This window comes from Anabas testudineus, chromosome 9, assembly GCF_900324465.2.
Source record: "Anabas testudineus chromosome 9, fAnaTes1.2, whole genome shotgun sequence".
Taxonomy (NCBI): Eukaryota; Metazoa; Chordata; class Actinopteri; order Anabantiformes; family Anabantidae; genus Anabas; species Anabas testudineus.
The window spans coordinates 4,349,243-4,376,886 of NC_046618.1; the positions used below are offsets into that span (position 1 = coordinate 4,349,243).

General features: G+C 42.3%; 1 protein-coding gene across 1 annotated transcript in view; it reads right to left on the reverse strand.

Moving 5' to 3' along the window:
* sema4c (sema domain, immunoglobulin domain (Ig), transmembrane domain (TM) and short cytoplasmic domain, (semaphorin) 4C) overlaps window positions 1-27,644 on the reverse strand; it is a 73,341-nt gene that overhangs the window by 16,559 nt on the left and 29,138 nt on the right. Inside the window, exons 3-4 of the mRNA XM_026343428.1 lie at window positions 16,962-17,170; window positions 4,572-4,726 (exon numbers count right to left, since the gene is read on the reverse strand). Coding sequence (XP_026199213.1) covers window positions 4,572-4,726; window positions 16,962-17,085 — 279 coding nt within the window. The 5' untranslated portion in view covers window positions 17,086-17,170. The remainder of the gene's footprint in view (window positions 1-4,571; window positions 4,727-16,961; window positions 17,171-27,644) is intronic.

The following is a 27,644-nucleotide window of genomic DNA, read 5'->3' on the forward strand; positions in this document are numbered from 1 at the left end:
TACATTCTGCATTTATGCTGTGTATGAATGTATCATTTTCAGTTATTGGCACAGACTATAAAACATGCTGCACACTTTATATAGATGTGCAAATGTCATCACCTCATTTCTTTCTAATGGGGTGCACTTAGAGACACGTCATGGCATGTAATTTTACACTTTGCTCGCAGCCACTTTTCTTAACGTGGCCAACAGACTCTGCCCTCTTGACCACTAGCTACTGTAACCATAGCAACACCCACATTGCTACAAGGGCATCTTAGCCCTGAAAATATCTAATTTTTTCGTAGGCACGTAATGGGTCCTAATGAGAGCAAATGCTTGCTTTTTGATCCACTAGATAAGTACGAAGTTATTTCTGAAAGACTCAGGAGTTGAAGAAGTTAAACTAGTTCACATTGAACTGCAGACAAAGTTAAGTCAGTTACAACAGTCCACAGACAGGGGGTGTAGGGTCTCTGGCAGTGATGCTTTAACAGGAGAGAAACAGTGAGGTCTTTACTGCCGCTAATCATCCTACAGTAGTGATTAGACCTGTGTTGAAAGGATCAAAAACAAACTGGAAACAACCAAATGCACCTGACAAGCTTTTGTCCTCCTTAAGGTTCAGTTCTCCTGCAACGTGTCGGGAGAAGCTAATGAGAAAGTGAAACGCACACTCTTCCACACTTTGTATGTCCACACTACCTCTCACTGATGACTTTTGCTCTTTGGTGTTATTTACAGTGGCTGCTGTTTTTAATGAGTGTGTGACACATGGCTGAACTTTGCTCTGCAGACAGAGGTCCAAAATATGAACTGTGTTTACCAAGACGTTTCCACATCATTAGAAATAATTACACCGGCCATTACAGGCGAGGGGCTGCTCCAAATTCAGAATTAAAGTCCAGTTGACTTGACTGGATTTAAACCAACAGCAAGCGAACAATAGATTACTGCCATTTACTGCACTGGGAGCTACTTAAAGTATATGCTGTAGTATAATGACAGGTATTTAATTATCTTTACTAGAATAAAAGATGTCAGTCCTCAAGTTTAAATGCATTTAATACTGCATATGAATATAAAAAAGTCATCTGAGCTAGATTATAATTCAATTTATATTTAATATAATACTATGTCACTAACAAGTTACCAGATTTATACTCCTCCCTACCACTGTTCACTGAATTACTTTTCTGAGTTCCTGTGTTCACTAGAGAGATAGTAGAGTTAGAATAGATAAGATTTAATAACTGAATTAATTATTAGGATCAGTGGTTCTAAGTAATGGCTTTTACAGAAAGACCAGCTAAAATTAAGCATGGCAACGACAGCAGTATAATGTTACTTCTAATTTGTTCCCAAGGGATTCTCATTTGTCACTATAGTCACGGTCTTCTTTGGTGTCTATAGTCAGGGATCAGATCAAAGAGCAGGTATTTCATGTATATCAGCAAGTATATTACCATCCCACAAAGGCAAAATAAATGCAGCCATGGCACTAACAACATACAGCTCTTCTGAAAATGTTCAACTTTCCTCAAATTAGCATACTTATCTTAAAGTCAGAGTGTGACAAATAGATTTAAGAATATAGGCACTGTTCATAATAGCTAGTCAGTGAAAAGGTTTCAAACATTTACAACGAAGTGGAAGATTTATTTTGGGAAGGAAGGAACCCAGTGCTATTACCTGGCTACTTGCTTTTAGCACTTTGAAATCTCTGATGTTTTATCTCAACGAGACCTCAAATTGAGCATTAGTTCTCAAGTAACTCAAAGTGCTGGTTAAAAGTGACACTCGCAGTCCCATAAGATAATTTGTACAGTGAGGACAGGTGGATAATGTGAGCAAAATGATGATTCAGACATTCAGTACGTTCTTTAATGCAGGAACAATGGGAAACATGGCACTAACTAAACTAACTAAATTTGGTCAAAACTGTGGTGGGAGCTGAGATACTGCGAGGACATGACTAAACGGCATAAATAAACAAAATAACAATGACAATCTCCACTCAGCATTGCAACGCACATAACTAAATAATAGAAATAGTAGAAGAAAGCACATCAGCTTCAACTGGGAGCTATGTGTTTCCAAAGAAGGATATTCCCTAGAAAATATGCAGAGAGGACAGACAGACATGAAAGTAATGAAGAAAGACAGTGAGTAAGACAGCAAAGAAATGAGAGTGGCAGTTAAAGGAAGGAAGGGGGAGGAAGGGTGAGGGAGTGATGGGCACATAGTGACAGAGGAGATGGACTATTCCCTCATCCTCGCTCCGTCATTTTTCTATGTTGGCTCCTTTCCACTACAATGCACCTGGCAACAGGTGGTCTTATCATTAAGACTCGTAAGCTCCACTCAAACAGCCTGTGCTTGCTTTGCATGTGATGGTATGTGCATGTGTGCATGTGGGTGTGCATGTGTGTGTGTGCATCTAATAACTTCTCATTATGATGGTAAATCAAATAACAATCCCTAAAGTGCTGCAGGCCGCTCAGTACACCTTTGCTGGAATGCTTGAATTGTATTGATTGCAATATGGACCAATTACTGAGGGAACAAAGCAAAACCAGATTGAGAGTCTCTGAGGTTTTAGCATCTCTGTATGTTTAAGCGTGTGTGTATTAGGTCAAATCAAGGGTATTTATAGAGCACTGTTAAGTTTGCCCCAGAGTGCTTCACAGAACAACGAGCTCTACAAATTAAACCATTACAACCATGAAAAAACACAATTGAACAAGTGCATCATAAAGTCTGAGACAGAGGCTAAAGCCTGCACTAGTGTAGAGTGTATGTGTGTGTGAGTGCCTGTGTACTCCCACACATTCACAGTGGATGTGACTGTGCTGATACAAGAGAAATATTGAGTCAATAGCTGCACATATTATGATGTTAATATTTGGCAGCTTCCTCGCACTCTTCACTGTTGGAGGCTTTTAGCAACAGATAACATAAATAAGGATAAATTATTAAATTATAATAAAGTAATAATGTGGCAAAATGTCTGGAAACATCCAAGATAGAGTCCAAGATATAAAAATACTTCAAGTGCCTAATTTAGTATTTCTAGCAAGCGTCCTAGAATCCGCAACTCAATTCCCAGTGATTTTCTAAACCCCAGATGGTTTCAAAGGGTTTGTGAAGAAATGTTAATGAGAACTCGTAGTATAAGCTCTGCCTGTGCATTTTATAACTTGATGAACATTAGCCTGTGTATGTAATCAATTTATTTAACTTATATTCTATTATTCATTTTCAGATGTTGTATGGAAAAAAGTATCCAAATGACCAAACTATCAAATAATCTATCATAACAAGTGTATTTATTTGTGACTATATCAGTCTGCTTTATATATAAGTACCTTTTGTTACTCCTGTTGGAAGATTCATATGTAGCCTAACCTAAAGGTAAATGACAAGAAAATCTAAAATATAACTAAATACACCAATATGTAGCTGATAATTGCTTCATGAGTGCAGTATAATGTAAAATGATGTACAGTGACAGTAGGTAAGGCATTTTACTGCCAAACTAATAGACTATTAACCAGCCAGAGTTAACGCCATCTAGAAGTTCATAACCACAGCGCTTTTTTTCTGATATATCATTGTGTTCATCTTTAAATGCAAATGAGTAAAATAGAAATAAGTCATTTAAATACTGAGCAAACAGTTAGAAGTAAATATCGACTTGTCTGACTACATTTAGCCAGTTTGTCACTTTTGTAGGGGTTGTGGTTTGGTCCTTGCAGTTCAGGGTGTGGTTTTTGTTTCAGCCTTTCAAAAATAATGTTTTACTCTCAAAATACCAAATGAAAAGCTGTCCTCTGCTTTGGAAAAGTTGACATACCACCGAGCATCTAGCTAACAGCATCAATTAACACATTTTATGATATTTTTGACCCCTTCAAGGAGGCCACTTTAAGGCCTTGTGAGAAGATATTAAATGGCTTGACAGTTTGTCCTGTACATTACAAGCTCCTACAAGGACTGAAGATTTAATAAAATAAGTACAGGCCAGACCAATAAAAGACAACAAGTATGACGCAGTCGGCTTTATTATGGTAGCCAGCTATTAGGTTCTTTTTGTGTGTTCAAAAAAGTCCCGAAGTCTAAAAATGAGCCCAAAAAATAGAATAAGGTCAGTCTGAGTTAATTTACCACACAGACATGTGGCAGAGGGAGATATGCTTTTTGTTTCTTTTCCTGCTTATCCAGCTGAGCCTCATTAATATTTATATATTTTTTAAATATGATAATTAAATAACAATTCACATAGTAGTTGAATTTGCTGTATTTAAATTAAGCGTTTGAAGTGAGTGTTTATCTTTGCAGCGCTGGGCAACCAGGCCGCAAAGAGGAGATGATGCGTTTTGTTCCTCAACTGTCCATCACGAAGCTGTGATATTCAATCTTGTGTGTTATCATTTAATTTCCTCCATTTAGCCAACAGCCTTTCACAATGTGTGGGTGTCTGCAGTGACAGCTGGCCAGTGTTGTGTATATGGTTGTTTTTCTTGAAATCCCTCTGTGGTGGAGATGACACCTCGACGGTGACAGGGTGTTGGTTTGTGGTGTCTTACCTGTGTCCGTAACTGTCTGCTGATGTCATTGGGGTCGAGGGCGAACAACGACTCCCGTGCCCCGACATACAAAGTCCTCTCGTGGTCGGACAGAGTCAGCATGCTGTAGTTGAACACTCCCTGAATGCTGAACCTCGCCATGCTGTCCCACACGTCTGAATAAAGACACACAGACACCCATTAGTGATTACATTACTGACAACACGTAGCCGCAAAATATCTCAAGTTCCTTTCGGCTGATTTGTTGACAGATGAAACCTCAGAAGAACATTTCACACTTTCCTTGTTGAAATGTATTGATGCCTCAGTTTATTCGCACCACAGAAGCTTTTCCCACTCCGCCACCTATAGCTTCACATCCTCCTGTTTGTACATGATACATCTCTCCCACTTACACAGCTTTCAAAAGCTGCCCGACAGAGTCACATAATGAATAATTTGGTTTTGAAAGGTTCAACACTGGATGTTTTCGCCGGTAGCGTGTGGTGTTTCTAAGTGGACTAACTGACCCGTCACATTCCAAGTACAAGGTTCTGTTTGACCTGATTTACACCTCTGCTATCTACTTGACTACTAGAGTAAAGTATTACAGCGAGAGCCAAGCACCATTCATTTAAAAGATAAAAACGTCAAATTAACTCCTACAGTTAACGTAACAAAATATCAACACAACATAAAATCAAACTGACATTACGAAAAACAAATTTGCTAAAAGCTCTGATGGTTGTAAGTCATCAGATTGTAATGACTTTGCTGAAAGTACCCATGGTATCTAGCTCCAAGATCTGCTGTAAATTATTCCTGTGGGATGGGCTGCTGCACCGAGAGCTTCCCAAGCTCTGTATTTACTTTAAGAACCTGGAGTACAAGCAAGTCTGCAGGGCAAGACAGATAAGTTCCAGATCTGTATTTCTGAAGTGAGATAAGGCGGCCGTCGATTTAGAAGAAGCTGCTCAAATAAACAACAAGAAATGATGCTCTCTTGGACCAGCCCCTGTTTTGATGTCGAGTGCAGCTGTGTGTCACCAGAATCTCACATTTGAGTTACCGAAGGCGGCACCTATGCTATCATGTTGTACACTGACAAATAAAGATGATATCACCATAATCTGTGGCTGATAGCAAGGCTGTAACCGCCTTTGTATCACCTGGAGAATCTGATACAGATTATCTTTGTAAAAGAAAGTAACCACTTCCGTGTGAGTTTTAAAAACGTATTTTAGCCAAGATGCTTGTATACAAACGCCCGCTCAATAAAAATTCCATTAAGAGTGGTAATTTTCAAATTGAGAAAATCAGCTAATCTTGATTTGGAAAACAACCTAAACTGTCTTTTGCCTCAATTTAACACAGCGTTCAGACTAAAGATGATTAAAAAAGTCTGCACTGCAGCATTACACAGGCTCCCGCTATAGAAAAGAGAATGCTTAATCCCGGCTATACAGAACACCTATACACAACAATACAGGGATTTGGAGTTGGAGCTAGTAGCTTTATTGCAAATGGAAAAATGAGATCCATGGGACAACGTGGGCAGAATGCTGAGCATAAGAATGCTTATAAATACACACTAATAATGGGTGTAAATCTGCGGGTGTGATTAGACTGTTCATTATCTGGGCTGCACATCCAGATGCAGATCGCATTTTAATATGAAGCCTAAGTGAGGCCTTTTACTCTGATTAGACTATCAGTCAAAGTATTAACGGAATATTAGCCTCCTTGTAAACCCAGACATTGATCCTTTGATGTCAAAGAGTTGAATCGATTTGATTTATCCCAGAGTTGTATAGTTTGTCGAGGGATTGGCCAGATTACCAGGTTGTCTCTCATTTTCGCTGCTCACCAGCCGACACCAACAATCTCTGTCGAAAAGACGATGAGAAAATCACACAAACATTTTCTCCGCTCTTCCGTCGGCACAGGTTTGTTGAAAAAAACAGATCTGAGTATTTTTCATCAGAACTTTAAGGAGATGCTCCCAATGTGTTGCTGTTCACTCTCACACAGACACCATTCAAATCTCCTGACTAGCATACAGACAAACTAGTGGTGCAGAGCAGGGGTGAGAGCGAGGCAGAGACAGGAGGAAGGAGAGAAACGACGGTGTTTCGTTTTCATTATCCACACTCTTGTTGCTTGTAGTGTCACCTTGTTCTCCCTCCTCCTCTTACTCACTTTATCTGGGCTGATGGAACGTGTGCAAAATGCGAGGCGACGACAACCTGCAATGCACGTAATACGATGTCACAAACTGAATAAGAATATTTCTTTTTTTGTTTTGTACAGCATGAATATTTTCACTTCTTTTAACCATTTGTTCCAACCGAAAATAGCAGCTGAAATCCAGGGAGGGAACGGCAGGAACTGGTTTGATTTATGGTGCGACTAAGTGCTCATGTGATGCTGTGGCCTAGTTGCGACTAAATAGACTTATACACATGGAAAAGCCTGCACTGGCTGAAGAAGCTGTGTGTGTGTGTGTGTGTGTGTGTGACTACAACTGACAAAAGAAAGGTAGGTTAGCAAAGTGAGGCTTGTTACTGAGAGCCTGTGTCGATGTGTTACTGAACTGCAAGATTTTGTTTTATTATGAGAAACAAGGTCAGTTTAACCTTTCAAGATATCACATATTTCCAAAAAAACACAATAAAAAAAATATTTTGTTTTTGCTGCTGTAAACACAAGATGATCCCTCTCTGTACTTGCAGCACAATATAGCTCTCAAGTGACTATAATCACATCACACACACTGACCCCGTGCTGCAACACAGGTGGCACCAAAATCAAGGAAAACAAGCTGAACTTTTGAGATAAGAGCAAAGACACACCAAGCCAACATCAAAGAACTAGTGAGGCACAACTGTTAGGTTGCTTCAAAAAAAGGCACTTGAACACACCTCAACATAACTCTCCACACCAGCAGGGGGCGGTATTCTGAAAATCGAATGCTTAAGACCACGGATATTCACCATAATCAAAGCAGCATTTACTTGTGTCACGTCAACATCTGCAGCTCCATGACACATGAGTATGCTGATGAAGACTGTGTCATATGGTTGCAACCTCCACAACAAGCTAGTAATGTGGAAACTGTGATGTCAGCTGCTACATCCAAGGTTAAAAGGCCTCCCATGGGTTTTAGAATTGATGTGACAGGCTAATGACTTTTCCCTGTTATTATTTTTTATTTTAGAGTAATAATAATAATTTCATTTTCCGATGAACAACATAACTAAATTAGCCAATAGTTGATTCCAGTAGTCCAAAAGTCATGCGACCTAAAGCCATGTGTTGGAATACATAAATACAAAGATGATGTGTTTTTGCACCTGCAGCACCGGAGGTAGTTCTACTTTAAAAGAAAACCGACCCTGCTTTCCAAATGCCAGCATCATGAGGTACAACATTACTCCTTTATTTACCAGAGCTACCTATTGATTAAGCCCAGCTTTATTAGAACAGAAAGGGTCTCACACTAGGCCTCAGGGACGGGTTCAAAAGCCCCACACATGTTTAATATTTCTTTACATGATTTCCCCTGGTCTTTCATTTTCATTTAATTTACTGGCAAGGCACAAAAAACAAAAACAAAACAGAAACAGAAACATCATATTTTCACGCTAGACTTTAGTAAGCTGTACACACATGAGATAGGCACTGGAAAGACTAGAGGGAAGACCAAAGGTCTTTAGCACATCAGTAATATCAGTGGTCTCCCAATAACTTTGGGAGAATGTGATTTAGGCTACTAGCGTCACAATCTCTATGTGCTGAAAGCTCAGCAGCTGACTCCCAAATTGTTCTCTGGCAAAGTATAACAAACCTCTAAAGAAGCATTTTACCATGTTGGCAATGAAACCCTCCACTGAAACCCTTTTACTAACCAGCATGCACACATGTGAATGTGTGTTTAGCAGTAAACATGCTGCGAATAGTACAGAAAACATGGTCAAATCAAATCTGGGCAAGCTATGGTTAAAAGAAATGTGAGCGGTGACAAGTTGTGAGAGATACAGGATGGAAGGAGAGCGATAGAAGAGAGGAGAGGAAAAGTAACCAAAGGAAGGAAGGGGGATAAGTACCGCAGTCAGCTTATTATCTGAAGAGCAGCGATGTATAAACATTGGAGGGTACGTACGGATGAGCGAGCTAGATGAGAGTGAGTGGATAGAGGGAGAGAGAGAGAGGCGGCATCCTCAGGGGAGAACTGAGCACATCTGCTGTGTTCCACACAGTCGGGCAAAAAAACTCCAGAGCTGACACACTTTTACTGAGGTACACACACTACACCACATGTGTACGTGGCTGCACACACAGAAATCAGTGCAAGTCTGTGCACACGCACACACACTGAATATGCAGGCTGTGTGTTAGTGGAAACACACACACATGCTCGGAGAGTCCTGAATAGTTCTCCAGGGTACCTGCTCAGTGACTTGAACTTCTCTCCACCAACAGAGGGGAGGTTTTGCTCTGAGTGGCTCGTTTGAAGTGATCAGTGGCTCTGTCTTTAAGAAGCGATACGGACACACGCACTTACCATCTGTCACCACACTGTGGCAGCCCCGAGGCCACCGGCTGTGTGCTTGTGTGTGTGTTTGTGTGTATGTGTGGAGAGGTTGCAACCTGTGTGAGCTGCACACACTTGCGGTTCATAACTATATATGTCCAAGTGGACATGTGTATATTAGAAAGACAGTGTGTGAATGATTTCTTTCAAAGCAAAAGGGAAAATCCAAGGACAATATATTAAGAATAATCTGAAGCATTAAGAAAGTATATTGTGCAACACTGTACTGAGGATACAGTATATTTAGTAGTGCAGCACACAGAACGCTGCCCTTGTATGATACATTATGAAAAGAATCGGCCTTTATTCAGTCTATGTAAAACATTTGAAAGTGTTTAAACAAGGCTTATTTTAATCCTTTTTCATTGTTTTAACTACCTAATGACTGTGTGTGTGAGGGCGGTTTGAGTTAAATTACAAGGCCTTTGATGCTTGAATGCAACAGTTTATAGGAAGAAAAGGGAGAACAGAAATAAGAGTGCGAATAAAAACCGAAGGGTACAGATGAGAGGAGGCATAATGAGTCCAACAGATGACGACAAGAAATCCAAACAAAAGGGCAAAAATAGAAAAGTGGTAGGGAGATGGAGAACACAAAAGACAGAACTCGGAGGGCCTGACCGAGGTCAGCACCACTGGTGAGAGACATGATCGGAGACCATTGCTCTGCAAGACCTCTTCACTGGCTTGTGTGTGCATGTTTATGTTTAGATGGGCGTGAGGCTGTGATAAAGGAGGGTAGTACAAAGAGACAGAGTGTGACAAGCATTTGGATGAGTGTGGGTTGGTTATAAATCATTCATAATGACACACATAATTAAATAAAGAGACACTGGAGACTTACTAGAAGTAAAATATGGATTTATCAACTATACAGGTGTGAATACATCTGATGTATCACTGGAGTTTCTGGCACACTATCAGACTGAAAGGATATGAGGATTTGGGGTCTTTTGCAGAGCCATGCAGCACTTTTGCAGACTTCTTTTAGCCCAGTAGGCTATATTTATATCTGTGGGTGTCAGCCTAGAGGCTGGGCTCCCCAGGAGCTACCAAAAGTAACCTAATGGGGTCAGTGGACGATAAGAAGTTTCCTTCTTTCTTTAAATGACAAAAAATGAAACCTAAACAACAGGTTGCATATCAAGCAATCGAACTTATTAAGTGAGATAAACTTAAAACAGTTTGCATAGCATAACAACTCAGTTATGTGCAACCTGCTGTTTAGGTTTTGAGCGTTGAACTGTTCATAACTTATGTTCACACTAATTCCATACCCTAGGAGGGCATCATGATGTTGTTTAAATTACCATAAAATGCAGGTCTGAATAAAAAAAGTATAATTACTAAGGTACAGTACTTGAATAAATGTTCTTTCCATCACTGTTTCTAACATCGTTTAAGAAAAAGAGAATGAAACTGCCAATTTTGCAGACTAAACCCTCGACTGTTGAATGTTGGCGTGCTCTTGAATGCACCACAAAGGAGAAATTTCAGTTTATACAGTCTGTCCATATAACTGCAGTATCAGACAGCAGTAACGAAACTTTAGAGGGAACATTCTCAGGAGGATGATTTATAGCACACCAAAAGAAAAGCCTTGTTTTTATGAAAATCCTCTCTAATGTCCTTCTGCCTTTGCTTGTTTGTGCGCACTTCAGTGAAGGGTATCTCTGGGTCATGTTGCAGTTTCACCCTGCAGCCCAGCCCAAAGCAAGCTGGACCAAACAGAACTCCCATGTGGGCTGGAGAAGGAAGAAGACAAGACACGGAGGCAGCGTCTGTTAGCTTCACGGCCGGCTGAGAAGGTCTCGATCGGGGCCTCGCCTCTGTGATCTGCCTCTATACAGCAGAACTCCAGCCTGCTGCCTGCTATAAATACACCCATCCTCTGCTTATAGCTTCTAACCGCCGAGCCAGTCGCACACCAAACTATGATTAAAGGCCTATTTTGGGGCGAGCTTTGAAGCAAACGCAGAATGAGAGACAGAGGCAGACAGAGGAGGGAGAGACGCTGTGCGGCGCCCACACAAACATGCGCACATACCCGTGCGTGCACGCAGGGCGCCATCAGACCTTCATCTGAGCAGGTACCCTCTTTGAAGGAAAAAAACAACATTGCGCGAACACTCTCCCACAGATGCACGAGCTTTGTCTGCAGAAGCGACGACAAGTTCACAGGAGAGTCAGGCGTACGACAGAATGAGAGCATGTCGATAAAGAGACGGAAGAAAGAGAAATGTATACATTGTTTTACTATACATCTGCAAAAACACCTTTTGTCAACTGTGGGCTGGATTTCAGTCATTATAGATTTAATGGTATTGTAAATTGAAAGTGAATGAGATTTATTGGATTATTCAGGCATCAACACAAGGGATGTACTTAACTGGCTTATGACTGAATATGCCAAAGAGAATAAAGAAATCAATGACAACAAAAGTATATACTGATGAATACATAACAAAAATCACATGTCTTGAGCCAAATAATCACTTGTCCCCTGCTTGGCTTACATGTATAAGCTCGTGTTTGTTGGTTGTGGTGCATTTATTTTCTCCCGTGCAGCTTCATCATTAGTGTTTTTGAGCGACTGAATTCAGCGGGACTTGAAGAGAGCGAGATGAAGGGAGAGTGGGAGGAACGGAAGTGGTAAAAGTGGATTAACGCAACAACAGCACAAGTGAGCCCAGTGGGGGGTGGCGATGGTTTTCGAAGGGGTTAAGAAGGAAGATGAAAGCGAGAGAGAGGGGTGGGGGATAAAACAGCCTCGCTAGGTCGGGGGGGGGGGGGGTGGAGGGTTGCATATTGCTCTCCACAACAAGCAGAGCAAATCAAGAGCTGGTCGATGCCACAAGTGAGGTTTTTCCTTTTTTCCATTCCAGCTTCATGGTTCAGCAAGTATGACTGGCACAGTGGCGGGCACCAGCTGGGAAGAGTTAGGCCTCTTTGTACAGTGTTGTGGTGATGACACACAAAGAGAGATAGGAGGACGCCTGTGGAGCGCAACGGTGCAGCATGGCACTGCTACAGTTTGGGAATCTGAGTCACTGGACAATTAACTTGCCAAAAATGACAAGTATTTGGTGTTTCGCAAGAAGGGGGCTTGTTGTTCGAGTGAGAAGACATTCAGGCTGTAGAACAGTATCATCCCAGTATGTGGAGTTACTTTAGGTACTGGAAATATCAAACTGTCCCTCAGAACAACTGGCAGGGACCAGATCTCAACCTGCTTTCAATCTTTACACAGCACCCACTTTCTCCACTGACCTAGACCGGAACAGACCCAGTTCAACGAGGTTGAACCAGTCATCAAAACCAAGTGACATTCATTAATGGACGGTTAAGTGTGTGTCCGCCTTAATCCCAACCTTCTATCATCATCATCATAGCTACAGCACATTACAGTACATATAATTATTTGTTCTTTCAATAATCCCCTTTGTGTTCAATCCGTTTATAATACGTCTGGGGAAATCAGAAAATCCTATCGGAATCTGAAATGCAATTTGAAATGCAGGAACCAATAAATAGTTAACATTTAAAAATGTTTTTTTCCTACGTGTGGTGTCTTACATTTACACAGGGAGACAGAAATGTGCGAGCCTCGACATATGTAAAATGTTTTTAAGGATAAACATGACGGATGGCAGCGATTTTAAAATTCAAAGCCAGAGCATCAGCTCAGCCGTAGTGCTACAGCTACAACAAGGTGCTTTGAGTAAGAGCTGACTTCGAGTGGCATTTTAATTTTAATCCACTGCCCACTTGCCCACACATCAGCTCTCACAAAGTCAGAATGACAACAGAGCACTCCAGGTCCTGACATCTGCTCCCGGCTGTTAATCTTCACTGACCAATCAGAGTGGGGTCGGGGGATGAGTGACACTTATAACAGATAAAAAGCGGTGATGAATCTCCTCTTTCCATCTCTCCCTCCTTCTCCTCCATCTAACCTCCCAGTCACGCACAGCCTCTCTCTGCCTCGCTCTCAACCACTCATTACTGTAATTGGAGGGTTTGGAGAGATACGGCAGGGAGACAGAACGAAGGGGGAAAAAAAAGAAAGGTTGAGAGACAGGGAGAGAGGTTGTTGGAGGTCAGAGGCCCGGCCCTTTTCCACTCTCCTTCTTCTGCTTTGTGTTTTTCTTCTCCCACCATCTCTTGTTCTATCGTTCGTTTGCTAAATCAAGAGGCCTACATTTGCTTTGGCTTTTCTTTAAAGATGCAGGGCCCATTTGCTGCATCAAAGCTGGTTATATTTTCAAACTAAATATCAAGTTTCTAAGGGCTCTCTTTCTCAGAGTCTCTTTAACTCCTTTTCTTTCTCCCTTCCTTTGTTCAACCACAGCTGCTGTGTTTTGTCATAGCTTTTGCATGCTGGCCTCTGTCACTGGGCTGAGGAGTGTACGTGGTGTGTGTGTGTGTGTGTGTGAGTGTCCAACAGGAGGAACCTAAAAAGGAGAGAGTGTTTAAGTAAATGAGGGAGTAGGAGACAGTGGTGTTATGGGCTGCAGTATTTTCTGTGGTCAGAGGAAATGGGCCAGGGTTAAGGGTGTGAAAACTGCCTAAAACAAAATAATGGATGCTTCAATGAGATCTGGCCAATTCAGTCAGAAACAGGCACAAAAAAGACAGAGATTGTCACAGAGACAGAGGATTGAGCTCGAGGTGAGAAGAACAAAACTGGTCGAATAAAAATGATTAAATCCCTGCTCTTGAACCTTTGAGTTTGAAAGATCTACTGGGTCCCCCCTGAAGATGTTGAAATGTTCCACTTGGGCTGTGACAAGCAGACATTTAGCCAGTTTCAGGCTGAAAGTGGGCTACAGTGTCCAACAGTCAGTGCATTTACATGGACTCAACCAGGTTACTGAGAGAACTGGAAATCTGCGAGTTATTTCTTCTCAAGCAGGTCAGAAAGTTGTGAAAGTTGGACTAATATACTAATTTAACATTAAAAAACAAACAAACAAAAAAGAAGCTGACAGAGAAACTTGTACAATAGAAGCATAAACATGAAACATAGCCCGGATAAAGTGAAACGACATGCACAAGAGGCACCCACACTATGATTAGAGAGATATAAGAGAACAGTACGTAAATTTACCACACTCATTAGCAGCGCCACGAGGGCAATGCATACTTTGTGCGCATAAAATGTCTCATTAGGAGCCAGCAGTGATTTTTTTTTTTTTCTCCCATAAATGTGACGAGCAGCTGGCGAGGAATAACAAAAGCCTAAAATTTTAAATGTCAACATGTGACTTTTAAAAAGAGAGAGCAGGAGAAGTGCATAGACAATGAGAGGAAGAGATATGCACACGGAGAGGAAGTTTGTGTTCCGTCTCCTGCAACCTCATGTAAGCCTCGTGTAATTGCTGGGTGGGGGTGGGAGTGGGGAGGCGTAAATGTTATCTCTCTACCATCGCTGCCCCACCATAACCCACCCAGCAATCTCACACACGATCACACACACACACACACACACACACACGCCCCTCCTATACTGCCCTGGAGCTTCAAATCCCTCAGACTGCCAGCCTAAGCAGTATACACACTCACACACACACATATAAACAAAGGGGGATTAGATAGACAGACTCACAGCTCCACATACTCGCACACACACTCTCTCTCTCTCTCTGTCTACACACACAAATACATATAAACACACACGCCCTCTGTGGCCTTTTCCCTCACTCTTGTTTTTCATTGCCTTTCTTCTTGTCTCTGTCTTGCAAACTCACACTGCATGAAAAAAGCAATGCATACACACACACACACACGCGCGCGTTAATATTGATGCAGTGTGTTTCTTTGTGGGGAGATGCTTCCATGCAAAATGAGACTGTGGGTGAACGGCCTGCAGAGTGTGAGAGTGTGTGTTTTCCTTTCCCTGTGTCGTTGCTCTGAAGCTACTTTCTGTCCTTTTAAGGCAGTTAGTGACTGGCCTCTCTCTCCCAGTCTCTCTCTGTGTCACTCTACCTATCTCTCTTTTGGGTTTTCTTTCCATTATAGATCTTCCCTCTTCCTTTTTCATTTCGCTTCTCCCCTCCAATCCATCCCGCCCCAGTCTTTCTGCAGCTTTGTTTTTTCCATTTCGCCTGTCTCCTATCTCCTCCTCAGCACTGTGGCAAGAATGGCAAGAACCCATCCATATAAGTCATTTAACCCAGCATTGAGCTTGAAAATCTCATTTTTCTTTAACCAAGTGGAGAAATCTGTCAAGATAATCCCACTTGTTTCCAATGCAAATCAATTTGCGTCAAGATTCTTTCTGCACTCAAGTGCCACACTCAAATCAAGTATGATACAAGTGACGTGATCTGCCTTCTCCCGTGTTTCGTGACAAGGCTTTTATTTCTGTGATGTTGCTGGAAGAGAGCGAGAAAGAAAAAAAGTAAGCCTGCACTAGAAGCCAGGGGAGTTATCTTGTCTCTACAGGCAAAGGTATTCATCCATTTCTTCAGCAAAATACTGGAAATGAGATACTTTTTTGTGGTGCATGTTTTTGCTCCTGTTTCTGCAGCTGTCCCCGTTTGCCCGCCACTGGCTTTGCTTTGTCACACTGGAGCATTTCACCAGAAACTATAGACACTCTATCGATTGCCCCCCAGTGACGCCAGCATCGTGCAGGGATGAGATGAAGGAGGAGTACTGTATGGAAAAAAAAAAGGAAAAGGAAGGGGTGGGGTGCTTGATAGCGGCATGAGAAAGCAGCTTTTGAAATCTCCCCACTCCCCACCACCACGCGCCATTCTCCTGGAGAGCGACTGAAATCGGAGCTCTTTGTGAAAACACCATAAGAGCATTTCAGGTTCATATGATGAGCCGCGGCATACAAAGCAAAAAAGGGGGAGGGTCGGGATGAAAGGCAAAAAGAAAAAAGAGGAAGAGTGGGGAGAGGAGAGATAGATATGGGATGAAAGGTGGAATAGGTGGTACAGAGAGAATATAGCTTCTTCTCAACATATGTTTTCTCTCTTTATAGAATTTCCATAATCCCCAAGAGAGAGAATGCAGCACTTCCCTTTTAGGGGATTAAAAAAGACTATTTCTCAGCTTGCAACAATTGGCATTGTTCAGTGGAGAAAGCTGAGCCTGACTGCAGAGGAGGGCTGAGATTAGGAGTGCAAATACAGTTGAGCACTAGAATTAGACTGATGTATTGTTTTACTGAGGGTCGATGTGTGCTGCTTAAGAAAGATCAGAAATCATCCACCTCTCAGATGATGGAAAATGATCTGTTGTAATGCAAGATAGTTTTATAATTATTGGGTTGGTATTAGATGTCTGAGCAAATAAATCAGTGCAGTCACGAGTTGGAGAATTCAACCAGCAGCATATTAAATCTGGTTTAAGTTAAAAAAAAAAAAAAAAGAGCAATACTTACAGGCTACATCAGTTCATTCCAGTGGAAGTTGTGCAATCAACAGACACACTAGCAGCCGCTGAGTAAATCCACATATGCTATAAGGTTTGCATCAAGTTCTGCACAGGTGAACTTTAACTTGAACACTTTAGTCCGCTGCATGGAGAGCGGCAGAGGGCAATAAGAATATGCCATCATCCCCTAATGTCTTTACCAATAACTGAGTGAACTTATGCAGCTGTTAGCGACCAGGCTAACAAGCTTGTAACTCTCAATTAGCAGGACTAGCCTAGCCTAGCCTAGCCTAGCATAGCATCAGCTAAGCACAGAGAAGACACTATGAAGAAACTATGCTTTTTTGTCATGTGTATGTTTTACATGAACTGAAAAGAGAGGATTGTGATGTGTAAGTATATCAGCTGGTGTAACACTGCTCCCTCACCTTGGTATCGAACAGTCTTGCGGGGGACTGGGTTCCAGTTGAGACCCAGTGACTTCTCCCATCCAACCATTAACACCAGGAGCAAGAGCTTCGTCCTGCCCACGGCTCCCATGTCAGCTCCCATTCGTCGAAGCAGCCGTTGAGTGATGGATTGAAGAATCAATCTGTTGATCGGAGGGACTCGAGAGAGCGGTCGGGCTCCTGGCAGCCTGCCGAGAGAAAGAAAACCCAACACATCAGCTGGAAGCAGCAGTTCTCTTCCTCTACTGGCTTGTTTATCAGAAACTACTTTGACAGAATAGTATTTACAACATGCAGATTTTTCAAAAAGCCACACAAAACACATTCACATATTGAAGCTGTACTGAGAGGTTCCTTTTCTCCCTTTGAAAACATGTACAATAAAACTGAACATTGTCATCAGAGTCCACAATAATGTAAAACAGAAACCGGCTTTGCAAATCATTAAAGCCAACAAGGACATAGATGTAATCAGTGTGTGTGTGTGTGTGTGTGTGTGTGTGTGCGCGCCAACAAAAACAAACGGAACATTTTAATGACTTTTGGCCGTGGGGGTTACGCAGGAAAACTTTTTCTTGTCTGTCCCTCACTCTGAATAATAATCCAGCTCTCGCCACTCAAAAAGCTCAGAAATAGCTTATCGCCACGGTCTTGTCAAGCCAATTCAGCGGCAGTATATTAAACTGGGACTGAGTTATCAAAGTTAATTGATGCTGGCAATGCATCTAACGCCAATGTGTTGGGAAATGAATGTCAAGGCAAGGACAATCCAATAGCACCGCGGTTGTAAATGAATTGGTTTATGCCTAATGAACATGTCAAGTGTGCAGCTACACAGAGGCATTACATTCCACTAACAGCACAGGATGAATGACTTTTTTATTTTTTTTTTTTTTACGGTGATGCAGGTGAGACACATACAGGTGAGGAATTTCACATTAAACACTGTGACACACTCCCAAGTTTGTTTCTGTATGCTTGTGAAGACCTGCCAGCCTGAAATGCTTTATTTTATGGTGAATTGTTCATTTTGGAAGTCACATCATTTAAGCTTGAAACAAACACGTTCTTGATGAATCATGTCACTTGTTGTTGACAAAGAAGTGTGAAATCAACCATGAACAACATTAAATAAATGAAATTCTGTTTCACTGAGCATTTGACTGTGAAAATAGTTTTTTTTTTTTATTATTATTTTACTCGACTGCTGTCATGAGTGGATGTGCTGCAGCCACCTGTGCTAACAAACCTCCATGATCGATGATGTGAAGTGGGAGTAAAAGGAATAATATGTTGTACTTGTGGATGGTTTTATTAATCAACAAATCTAGACAGGTTTATTGGTTTAAGGTTTGATTTGTGCAGATGACAAAAATGGTAAATGTACGTTCTTACTATTTAAATCATACAGATTTGCACAGCCACCCTTCCCCTAACTCTAAGACTGCCATCCTTAGGGTGGCTCTTTGAATTCTGTATCTTTTGCATGTCACGCTACGTCTCAAAACCCTTCATTTTACAAATATGTAGCAGATTTCCAGACACTGTCCCCTTCAGAGTCATTCATGGTGTTTAACATGTGAAAATTAAAAAAGGAGAGGAGCGTTTCAGAGAAATGTTGCAACCTCCTGCTCTGTGAAAAGCTCAACAACACCACTGGAAAATTGGTGTCAGACACTTTGTTTGAAGCATATTACAATATTAGGGATAATCATAGAGGATAATTCTTTGGTAAAAAGTAAGGAAATCTGTTCACCCCGTGCTGTGAGATTCCCTAAGACGAACTTGAACACTGCCTGCAAAACATGTTTAAATATCATTTTCAAATGCTGGGGATACCACAAGCCAGAATCTAGTGTTTAAGCTTTCAAAAGACAATCTCAGATATACATATGTCAAAACCTTTGAACATGAAACCAAAACTATCTGCTGGCTCAGCACCACTATGAATAAGCGGAACAAACTTTTTTTTTTGTGTTCTGGTTTGGTGAACTGAATGAACTCTGTACTAAACTAGTTTCTGACCTTTCACCCAACCACTGCAGCTATGAGGTACAGTACAATGGACATTTATACTTATGAGCACAAAATATCGTCATAAGAACTGAAATGCATGCAGACACATAGCAGAAACGTCATCTGTAAGCCATCTCATCTGCACCTGCTGCGTATCAGCGAGTGAAATGGCGCCTTTGATGGTGCGTGCTCGACGGAATCCATTGACTTTTAAACAGGCACAAAATGTCAAACTGTATTTACTTTGAACCAGCACAAATAAAGAATATACCTCTGTATTTGTAGCACATTTTGTCTCCTACCCTCCTTCACCTATTCCCACATGTGAATACTAAATTCCTCTGCTGGCAAACAAGCATTTGTTGGATTGGCAGGGGTGCTAATTGAGATTTGGAGATGTGTGTGTGTGTGTGTGTGTGTGTGTGTGTGTGTGTGTGTGTGTGTGTGTGTGTGTGTGTGTGTGTGTGTGTGTGCGTGTGTTTGTGCGGCCGTGTCCAACCAATGTGACTGTTATTGATCACACTTTTGAGAGAAAAATAAGAAGAGGCTGAAAGAAGAAAAAATCTATCAAACTCCCCCTCCGCCCCCAGATCAGATCATGGCGACGTGCTGTTAAATGAGCGTGCTTAAACGCTGGGTCTGGGTGAAAGCTCTCCGAGCCTCGCAGTGCCAACTACCAGCTTTATTGGATCGATGCTGGAGGCCTTGCCGGCCAACGCTTGAGTGAGTTGAGAAGAGATTGAGATAGAGGTTTGGTGCGAGGGACGAGGAGCTGAAAGGATGAGAGAAGGGGAGGGAGAGTTATGGATATAGATAAAAAAAAAAAAAAAACACATCTGGAGATTTTGCAGGAGGCTTGAATTTTCCCTTTTTCTCTCCCCTCTGAACGTTCACTTTTCAATTTCTGTGCTGAGAGGTAACAAAGTGAAGTTAGCATCCTGAAGGCTGGATTAAGTGAAAAGCAGAAGACGAGGAAGAAGAAGATGGCGGAGCAGATGGAGATTCAAGGCCTCTGTCTGCCTGGTGAAAATCTTAAACATGCTCAATGATTATTGCAGAAAGAGGAGAAATTCTTGAGGGTTTGCCTCAAGACCAAGAAGTGGTCATCTGACTAATGGACTAATGGAGATAGTCAAATGTAACAATGAGTTAACCTTGACATCCTCTAAGAACGAAAACATTAAAAGACAAAGGTCCAACCTGCTGTGTTTATGATTTCACCCCTAAACCTAACTGCAGCCAAGTCAATGAAAAGATCACAACACATCACATTAAAGAAAGAGTCCAAATAAATACTACTGTAGCATACCTAGAAAATATCATTTGGAAATTTGGCAAACCATTTGGAAAACCCAGATGGAGGTAAGTCCTTCACTGATTTAAAACTTGCTATCTGAGAAAATAATTCATCAGCACCGACCGCCCCCCCTCCTCCCCCCTCCTTCCAGCTCACACTTTTAGATCTGTTCCAGTCTTAGAAAATCCATTACTCCGCTGAACGATAGCTCGGTTGGATTGCTAATAAATATGGAAGGGCTAAAATATATAACTGGTTGGAAGGGAATGCGTTGTAGTCCTTGTAGAAATATAGCAATAAATGGATGTTTTTCAATTTCCTCAAAATGTCACATCACACATCTTGGAACTAGTGACTCTTGTTAAGCTTTTAAGCAGCGTAAGAAAACAACAGAGAAGCTGTGGATCAACTTTCCTCAAATTAATACATGAAGCTGCAGCAGCAATCTCTACAGCAGCGTGTGTAGTTGCTGTAACACCATTTAAAAAGCAAAGAAAAGGCAAATTCTTCAGTTCACTTCAGCTTGATTCATTTAGCTCTTTTAATATTATACATCAGGGGGCACAGAGGGATTTTGCACAGTGCCAATATAGTAAATCAAGCCATTCACTATAGAGCAATAACAATCAACCAAGAACAAATTAGCTTGCTGCAGCACTGCGTACCAATCAGTGTTGTTGACTATTTCCCTTTAACTCGATCCCACTCTGCTGCTAAAATTCCCACTTAATACAGACAGTCTTCAAGAAAAGTCTGCAGGGAACTGTGTGGATACCTGGGGAGATGGCTTATGTCAATCTATGATTTTGATCTTTTCTTTTTTTTACTTTCCACCAAACGGACTCTTATGATTTGTCGGTGCGTCGTGAGAAGCGAGACGCAGCCTGGTTCTCCCCTGATGTCCAAATTAACTTGCTTGCTCTGTCTGTCACCACGGCCCCTTTAAGGTTCCGCGGTGTCACATAACTCTGCAGGCGGTATCAAATCATCTTTTAGCTGCTGGTGTTGTTGTTGAGCCCGGTTTAGCTAATGAGCTGAGACACAGCAGCCTAATAATATCAGTCAGCACTCCACAATGGAGAGCTCATTAAAACATAGAGAGAAAAAGGCCACATGTTCTGATTAGGTTGCTGAGCTCCTCTGTGTTTTTGGGTCCGTGCTTGTCAATTTTGTGTTCACGGCTTCTTGTTAGAGTGTGTTTGGAGGTACGATGAGTCCCAGTAGGAAGAAGCAATGAGGGGTTGTTTCTTCGAAGTGTGAGGTAGGTTTCTAACCTCCGTCTGTCTGCCGTCCTTACTGCATCGCTGTATGTCTTTGTTTTCTGTTGTCCTCTTCCTGCCCTTCATTTTCCCCACCTCTCCTTTCCGGAGAGTCTTTTCCCTTCCTGCCATATTATTACACACACTGACCTCTGGGGCAGTCCCAGCTGATTGCTACTCCTCGCAGGCATTGTTTGACTTTTAACCCTGACCTCTGAACCTTTTGTGCGTTACACAGAGTCAGAGCGCATCACCCACCACCCTCCACCCTCCACCGCAACTATCACACCAGGACAGACTTAATGTCAATTAACCCGTAACTGCCAGATGAATGGACTACAGGACGGCTCCCACCCTTCCTGTCCTCTCTCACCTCCCTGCAAAACAAACACAGCAGCTAACCCCCCCCAGCCCTCTACCTTCCTTCCTTCCTTCCTTCCTTTCTTCCGGCCTGCAACCCTGCACTCTCCCCCTTCCCTCCACCTTTTATTGCTCCGGCACATACAAATACACAAGTGCAAACTCTTTTACACAAAACTACACAGAAGAAGGCCGATCAAACGATTTCACACCTCGTGGACGGAGGGGATGAGAGCGACTCTAGGACTTTTATGCTGTGTTTCCTTCCCTTTGAGGCATTGGAGCATTAATGGTTGAGCATGTAAGGGTTTCTGAAGCTGCTGATAGCTCATTTTCAACACTGGATAATGTGAAAAATGAATAAAAGGTGTTTCTTGACAGAATAATAGTCTGCTCAGGATGAAACGTTCACTGCAGCAGCATTAAAAGCATCATGAGAAAATGAAACTCAGCATATGAAACAAGACTAAAAGTGACTTTAGGAAAGAATTATTATTAGTAAATAATAGTAGTAAATGAGCATATTAATAACAATGAAATCCACTGAATAGTATCTTTTTGAGTTTCCGCTATTAGCATTTAGCTCAAATTACGGCTGTGCTTAGATGCAGCATGATAGAGCTGTTAGAATGATTCCTGCTTTTACAGCACTGTAAAGAAACACATTTGACAGTGCAAGCTGAGCCTGTTCCCCATACAGACCGACTTGTTTCAGGAATTTTGTGTCAGCATAGAAATAATAAGGTCGTTTTTGTTGGATTCAGGTTGAAAGGTCTTCTCTCTCTGCACTGACACACTGTCTCCTGTGATCTGAATCTCCCTCAGACCCAGGAGGTCATTAAAAAAAGCAACGTGCATCCTAAAAAAGAAACAGACTGATCGCTGCCATGGTTCTGCATTATGAACAGGTTAAAGATAAAACGCTCAAAACATGGTCTCTTTTTTTTAACACAGAAAGATCCATTGCCAGATGATAATTTGTGGTCTGAGATCACACAGATTCATTTTTGGGATTCAAATGTATTCAGAGAGGTTCAAAATGTTATCTGGGTGTATGTGAACCCACCACAGAGACTTGTGAGAAGAGGTATCGTATGATAGTTTCACCAATTTCAATGAATATTTACAGTTGAAATGTTCTGTTCAGCGATCAACCTCCAAAAAACATGAAGGTCTGTCAAATAGTTTGAGGGATTTGAATCAGAGGTCATAAGATTTAAGTCGCTCTGTTTGACTGCTTTAGATAAATGTCTGGAATATAAATGTAAAAATATATAATGGCTCCAGTTGTAAACCTTGAAAAGATTTCAGGGTCTTGACTTCACATCCCGAGCAAAATGGCTATGAAATAGGAGTGAAAAATATCATGTTACAGAGCTCCCTGCAAAATTGATAACTTGTGGGATGTAGTGAAGTAGGAAGTGAGCGAAGTCAACATGGACCTCAGCTTTCTTTTCCTTTTTTGCTATTTCTCCTCACTTATTCATCCAGTGCCGCAGAGCCATGTGTGCAACAGGGCTGAAATAAAAAACACAGCTCTGTATTGTAGTGAGAAGCCTTTTTCCTGTACAGTGACAGCAAAGCTGAAGGCAACGGAGCTGATGCACGGCTTTTATTCACAGTGTGGAGCTAATGGAGCAGACATGGACACTCCATTGACAGTTAAACGTGCACACACCCACCCACCCACACCGTGCACACTCAGCGTCTGACACAGAGACACGGGAGGACTCTTAAAGCAGGTACAGAGTGTGCATGCCGGTGTGTGGTATTTTGAACAGTGTGAATGTATGGCTTTAAACAATGTCAAGCCTGAGAGGAGGTCTGAGTGATACCATTACCTGGTGCAGAATATAGGAATGAAGAAATGTTAGTCTAACTCGCATTAATGAGTGGAAGAGGGGTGGGGATGATCATGTAGTGTCTTTGTGTTGAGCTGGCACAGATAAAAGCCTCACAATCAAAGAGTGGCTTGATCAACTACATGCAGTGAGTGACTGTGTGTGGATGTAGCAGATGAATGAGAGAGAGGGCGATCGTGCTCGCTCTGTCGTCCCACACCCTGTTAGCATCTTCCAAAAAAAGTGTTTGAAATCCCCCTTTAAAACTGCGAACCCACCATAAGTATGTGAGCCACGCACCTGCTGCCGTGCACCTGAGCACATCATTTTCTATTTTTGCACACAATTAATGATTTGCTAACCAGCGGCGAAGCATCAAGCCATTCAAATGCATGCAAGTTGATGTCATTGACGTTCCGTTCGCATGGTGATTAAAATTCACATCCCATCCTAATTACTTCAAACTGAAGCAGGACTGAGCTCTGCATTTGACTTTAAACAACCTATTTCCACTTGATGGAAATGTCAAAAAAAGAAAAAAAAAAACCCCATGAGAGCAGTGCAGTGTAACATCATAGCCTCCCTCACTGCTGCCTCCCCTCAGCACCCTACTCTTTCATGTGTCTCCCCTGGGAGATTCTGCAGGGCTTCAAATCTCCATCTTCTCTCCTTTCATCCCCACTGTAGTGCCTGCTCGCTCGCCCACACTCTCTCTCTGCCTCCCCCCACTTTGCTGCCTTGTCCGTGTCGTGCTTGGCTGGTCAGGCGTGGTCGGATTATAATTCTTTGATCGGTGCTCTGATCTCTTCCATCAGTGCCACTGGCTCCAGCTGATTACAGATGAAATGGATCTGATTTGGAGTCTGACTGTGGGCCAAACACCTGCTCGGACCTGAAGAAGAGATAGAAGAGGAGGTGTGGGCGAGATGAAGCCGGAGTGACTGACGTCCAGCTAATCAGACAGAGAGGCCATCTGTGTGTTTTGTTTGTGGTGATGGATGCGTGCCTGAGAGAAGTGGGTCTTATTCCAAACATTTGGGGAGTGGAAGTGGACGCAATGGAGATATATCACAGCCACTCAAGGCTTCAACAATAGTCAACCAATTTAATTTATGTGATTAGTTTTAATACACATAGGAGCAAGGTATTCTGCTGCCGAATGGTTTGATGGGGTGTCAACAAATAGGTGATTGGTTCATAGTTTTACACCAAAAACCCTTTTTCGGATTTTCGGATGGTCCGAGAACTATCAGGGCACAATCTGCTGTCACCGATTGGTCAAATGCGGCACGTCGTGAAAGACTGCTGCACTGTTGAAATGTTAGTGCTTAATTTCCCTGTTGTGAAAACGCAAATCACAGTGTTTGCCAGCGGCTTTAACTCAAAAGAAGCTTCCACATCCTTAGCTCCTTGGAAGGAAATGCACAGTGAAAATGCACACATTCAGCAGCTGAAGAGCCAAAGACATTATTTCTCCCGGGAGTAGGTGGACATTAAAACTGAGCTTAAAGGATATAGTGTGATATACAGTAAACTAAATTCCAGATATATGCAAATGTGAAACAGCTAAACACCATTATGTGCCTCTAGACTACTTACCAAAGAAATGTCTCTTGTGTCATTCGGAGTGGACACTTTATCTGTTCATATTCATAAATGGCCTTAATCACGGTTCTCCAACCTCTGCACTACAGATCCATATTTTAGAAATCCAGCCAATCATTACATCAGCTAATTTCATCAGTGCTCTCCAGTAAAACCTGTAATCACTAAATGAGGAGATCTGGTCATCTGGTCTGGTTCCCTCCCTCTCATCTCCTCCATCCAGGGCTCGCTCTCCCTCTTTGTCTCTGGTCGAGCTTGTGCTGTCAGCCCAGCGCATGTTGTTTCTGATGAGAACACGAGCGCAGTGAGAAACTGCAAAGCCCACATGCACTTTGCGTGCCCTGCCTCGACCTGCCTACCCCGCACGGAGGCCCGAGGGATGCTGGGGTAGCGCTCTGACCTGTCATCAATGCTCATATAGTGTATAAGCCTGTGTGGACTTTTCCACGATCACCATGTAGTCGCAGGTCGATCAGCATTGCTCATGGCAATGTACTGGGTTACGAACAGCAAGGTAACAACCTACACATTTACATACTGAATAGAAAAGCTGGACACGTATCCTGATGACTATGTCCACACACATGCATTCATGTGGACCATGCATGCATACACACTGTACCCACACAGAGCATAAAAGCAATGCTTTATCGCCTGTCATTTACGCACCCACCCACATCTTCAATCTCACCCTCCGCATATGTTGCAACGTGCTCCTCACACACCAGCGCACTAATCTAATCACTCTGGCAAATACGCTCTTTTCCCCCGCCAGCCGGATTCAGACAAACAAAAAGCTGACAAACTTTCTCTGTTGTATTTCAGAGCTCATTAAAAAGTATTCACCGCTGGACGATTTAGCACTGTAATCAGCTCTGAATAATAGAAATGGTCGTATTGACGCCTGCGGGCACCCGACGTACTGTCTCATTTCGAAACAACAACCGCTGGGCGTGTGAATGCAAAACACTACAGCATGCACTCACACACACACCCACGCATACAATATCTCCCTCTCACTTTAATTTCTCTGTTTGGCTGCCAATGCTTAAACACTCACAGTATATTCTAGCTTGGGGAGACCGCCTACCATGCTCCTAGGGGGGCTAATTGTCCACTAGTGCTCTTTCGCTTTCCCTCCCACTTGCTCCATCCTCTGACCTCTCCTCAGCTCCATTCTTTGAGCATTTCTTTCGGATGGAGTTTAGGAATTCACACTGAGCTCTGGGCCCCGGATCCCAGTGAGGTGCCACAGGGCAGAAAGGTTACACCTAGCTGGACTCCTATAGAAACAACTCACACACTTCGATGACATACAGGCAGAGAGGGAGGAAAGGTATGGAGGAGTGAATAGAATGACAGCTGATAGAGGAAGAACAGGGCTGAAAGGGAAAGACACGACTGACTGTAGTGTAAATGTTGAGGCCTAGAGTATGTTTGTGGGTCCAGGCTTTTTTCATGAACATCAAATGGATTTCCAAGGCGCTATGCAGTATCTGAAAGTTGTTTTTATATCTTCACCATCCGAACATATATCAGCAAAAGCTATCTGTTACATGAGACAGCCCATATAAACTCGCATTCTGCATGAATCCTTTACCGGCTGCCCCCTCTATTAGCATTTAGATTTATCTGAATTTAAAGCGTTTCTCTCAGAAAGTGTTCATGTACACCAAGTGTCGTGCATCTCAGGCTCTGCTGTGGGATCTGTGAATTCAGGACAATGTGTGTCAAGCTTGCGCAGATTTATTCCAGAGCACCACATGAAAACAACCAAAAAAAAACCTATCAAACTGCTAAACCACATGCAATGAACTGTGCATCCCTATTCATCTCCCTGAATACTACCTTTATTCTATTACTTTGCTGTTTCACAAGCCATACAAATCCCAAGCAAAGGCTGTAAAGGAAAATAGCCTGAGACACTTTCCCCTGATTCAACCCTGGCACTTAACCCAGCTATATTCAATGTGCTCAGCGACTGAGAGAAGTCTGGAGACAATGAAAGAGTTGAGCTTCCTGCACTGCATTTCCAGTGGCCAAAATTAGCAGAGTGTGGTTCTACTGGGCAGCTCCCAGGAATGAATGTGCATTACTTTAAAAATATGCAAAGGACGACATTTCTGAGTGTGTGCATAGTCAGCAGAAGCACAATCCTTCCGTGGATGAAGAAATGCATACAAAAATTCTGCCAATTTCAGCTATCGGATCAGGTAGTGAGATCAACACTCCTCAGCTAAAAATGTGCCTGGCAGACATACAGTGCAGACAGATATTTGTCAAA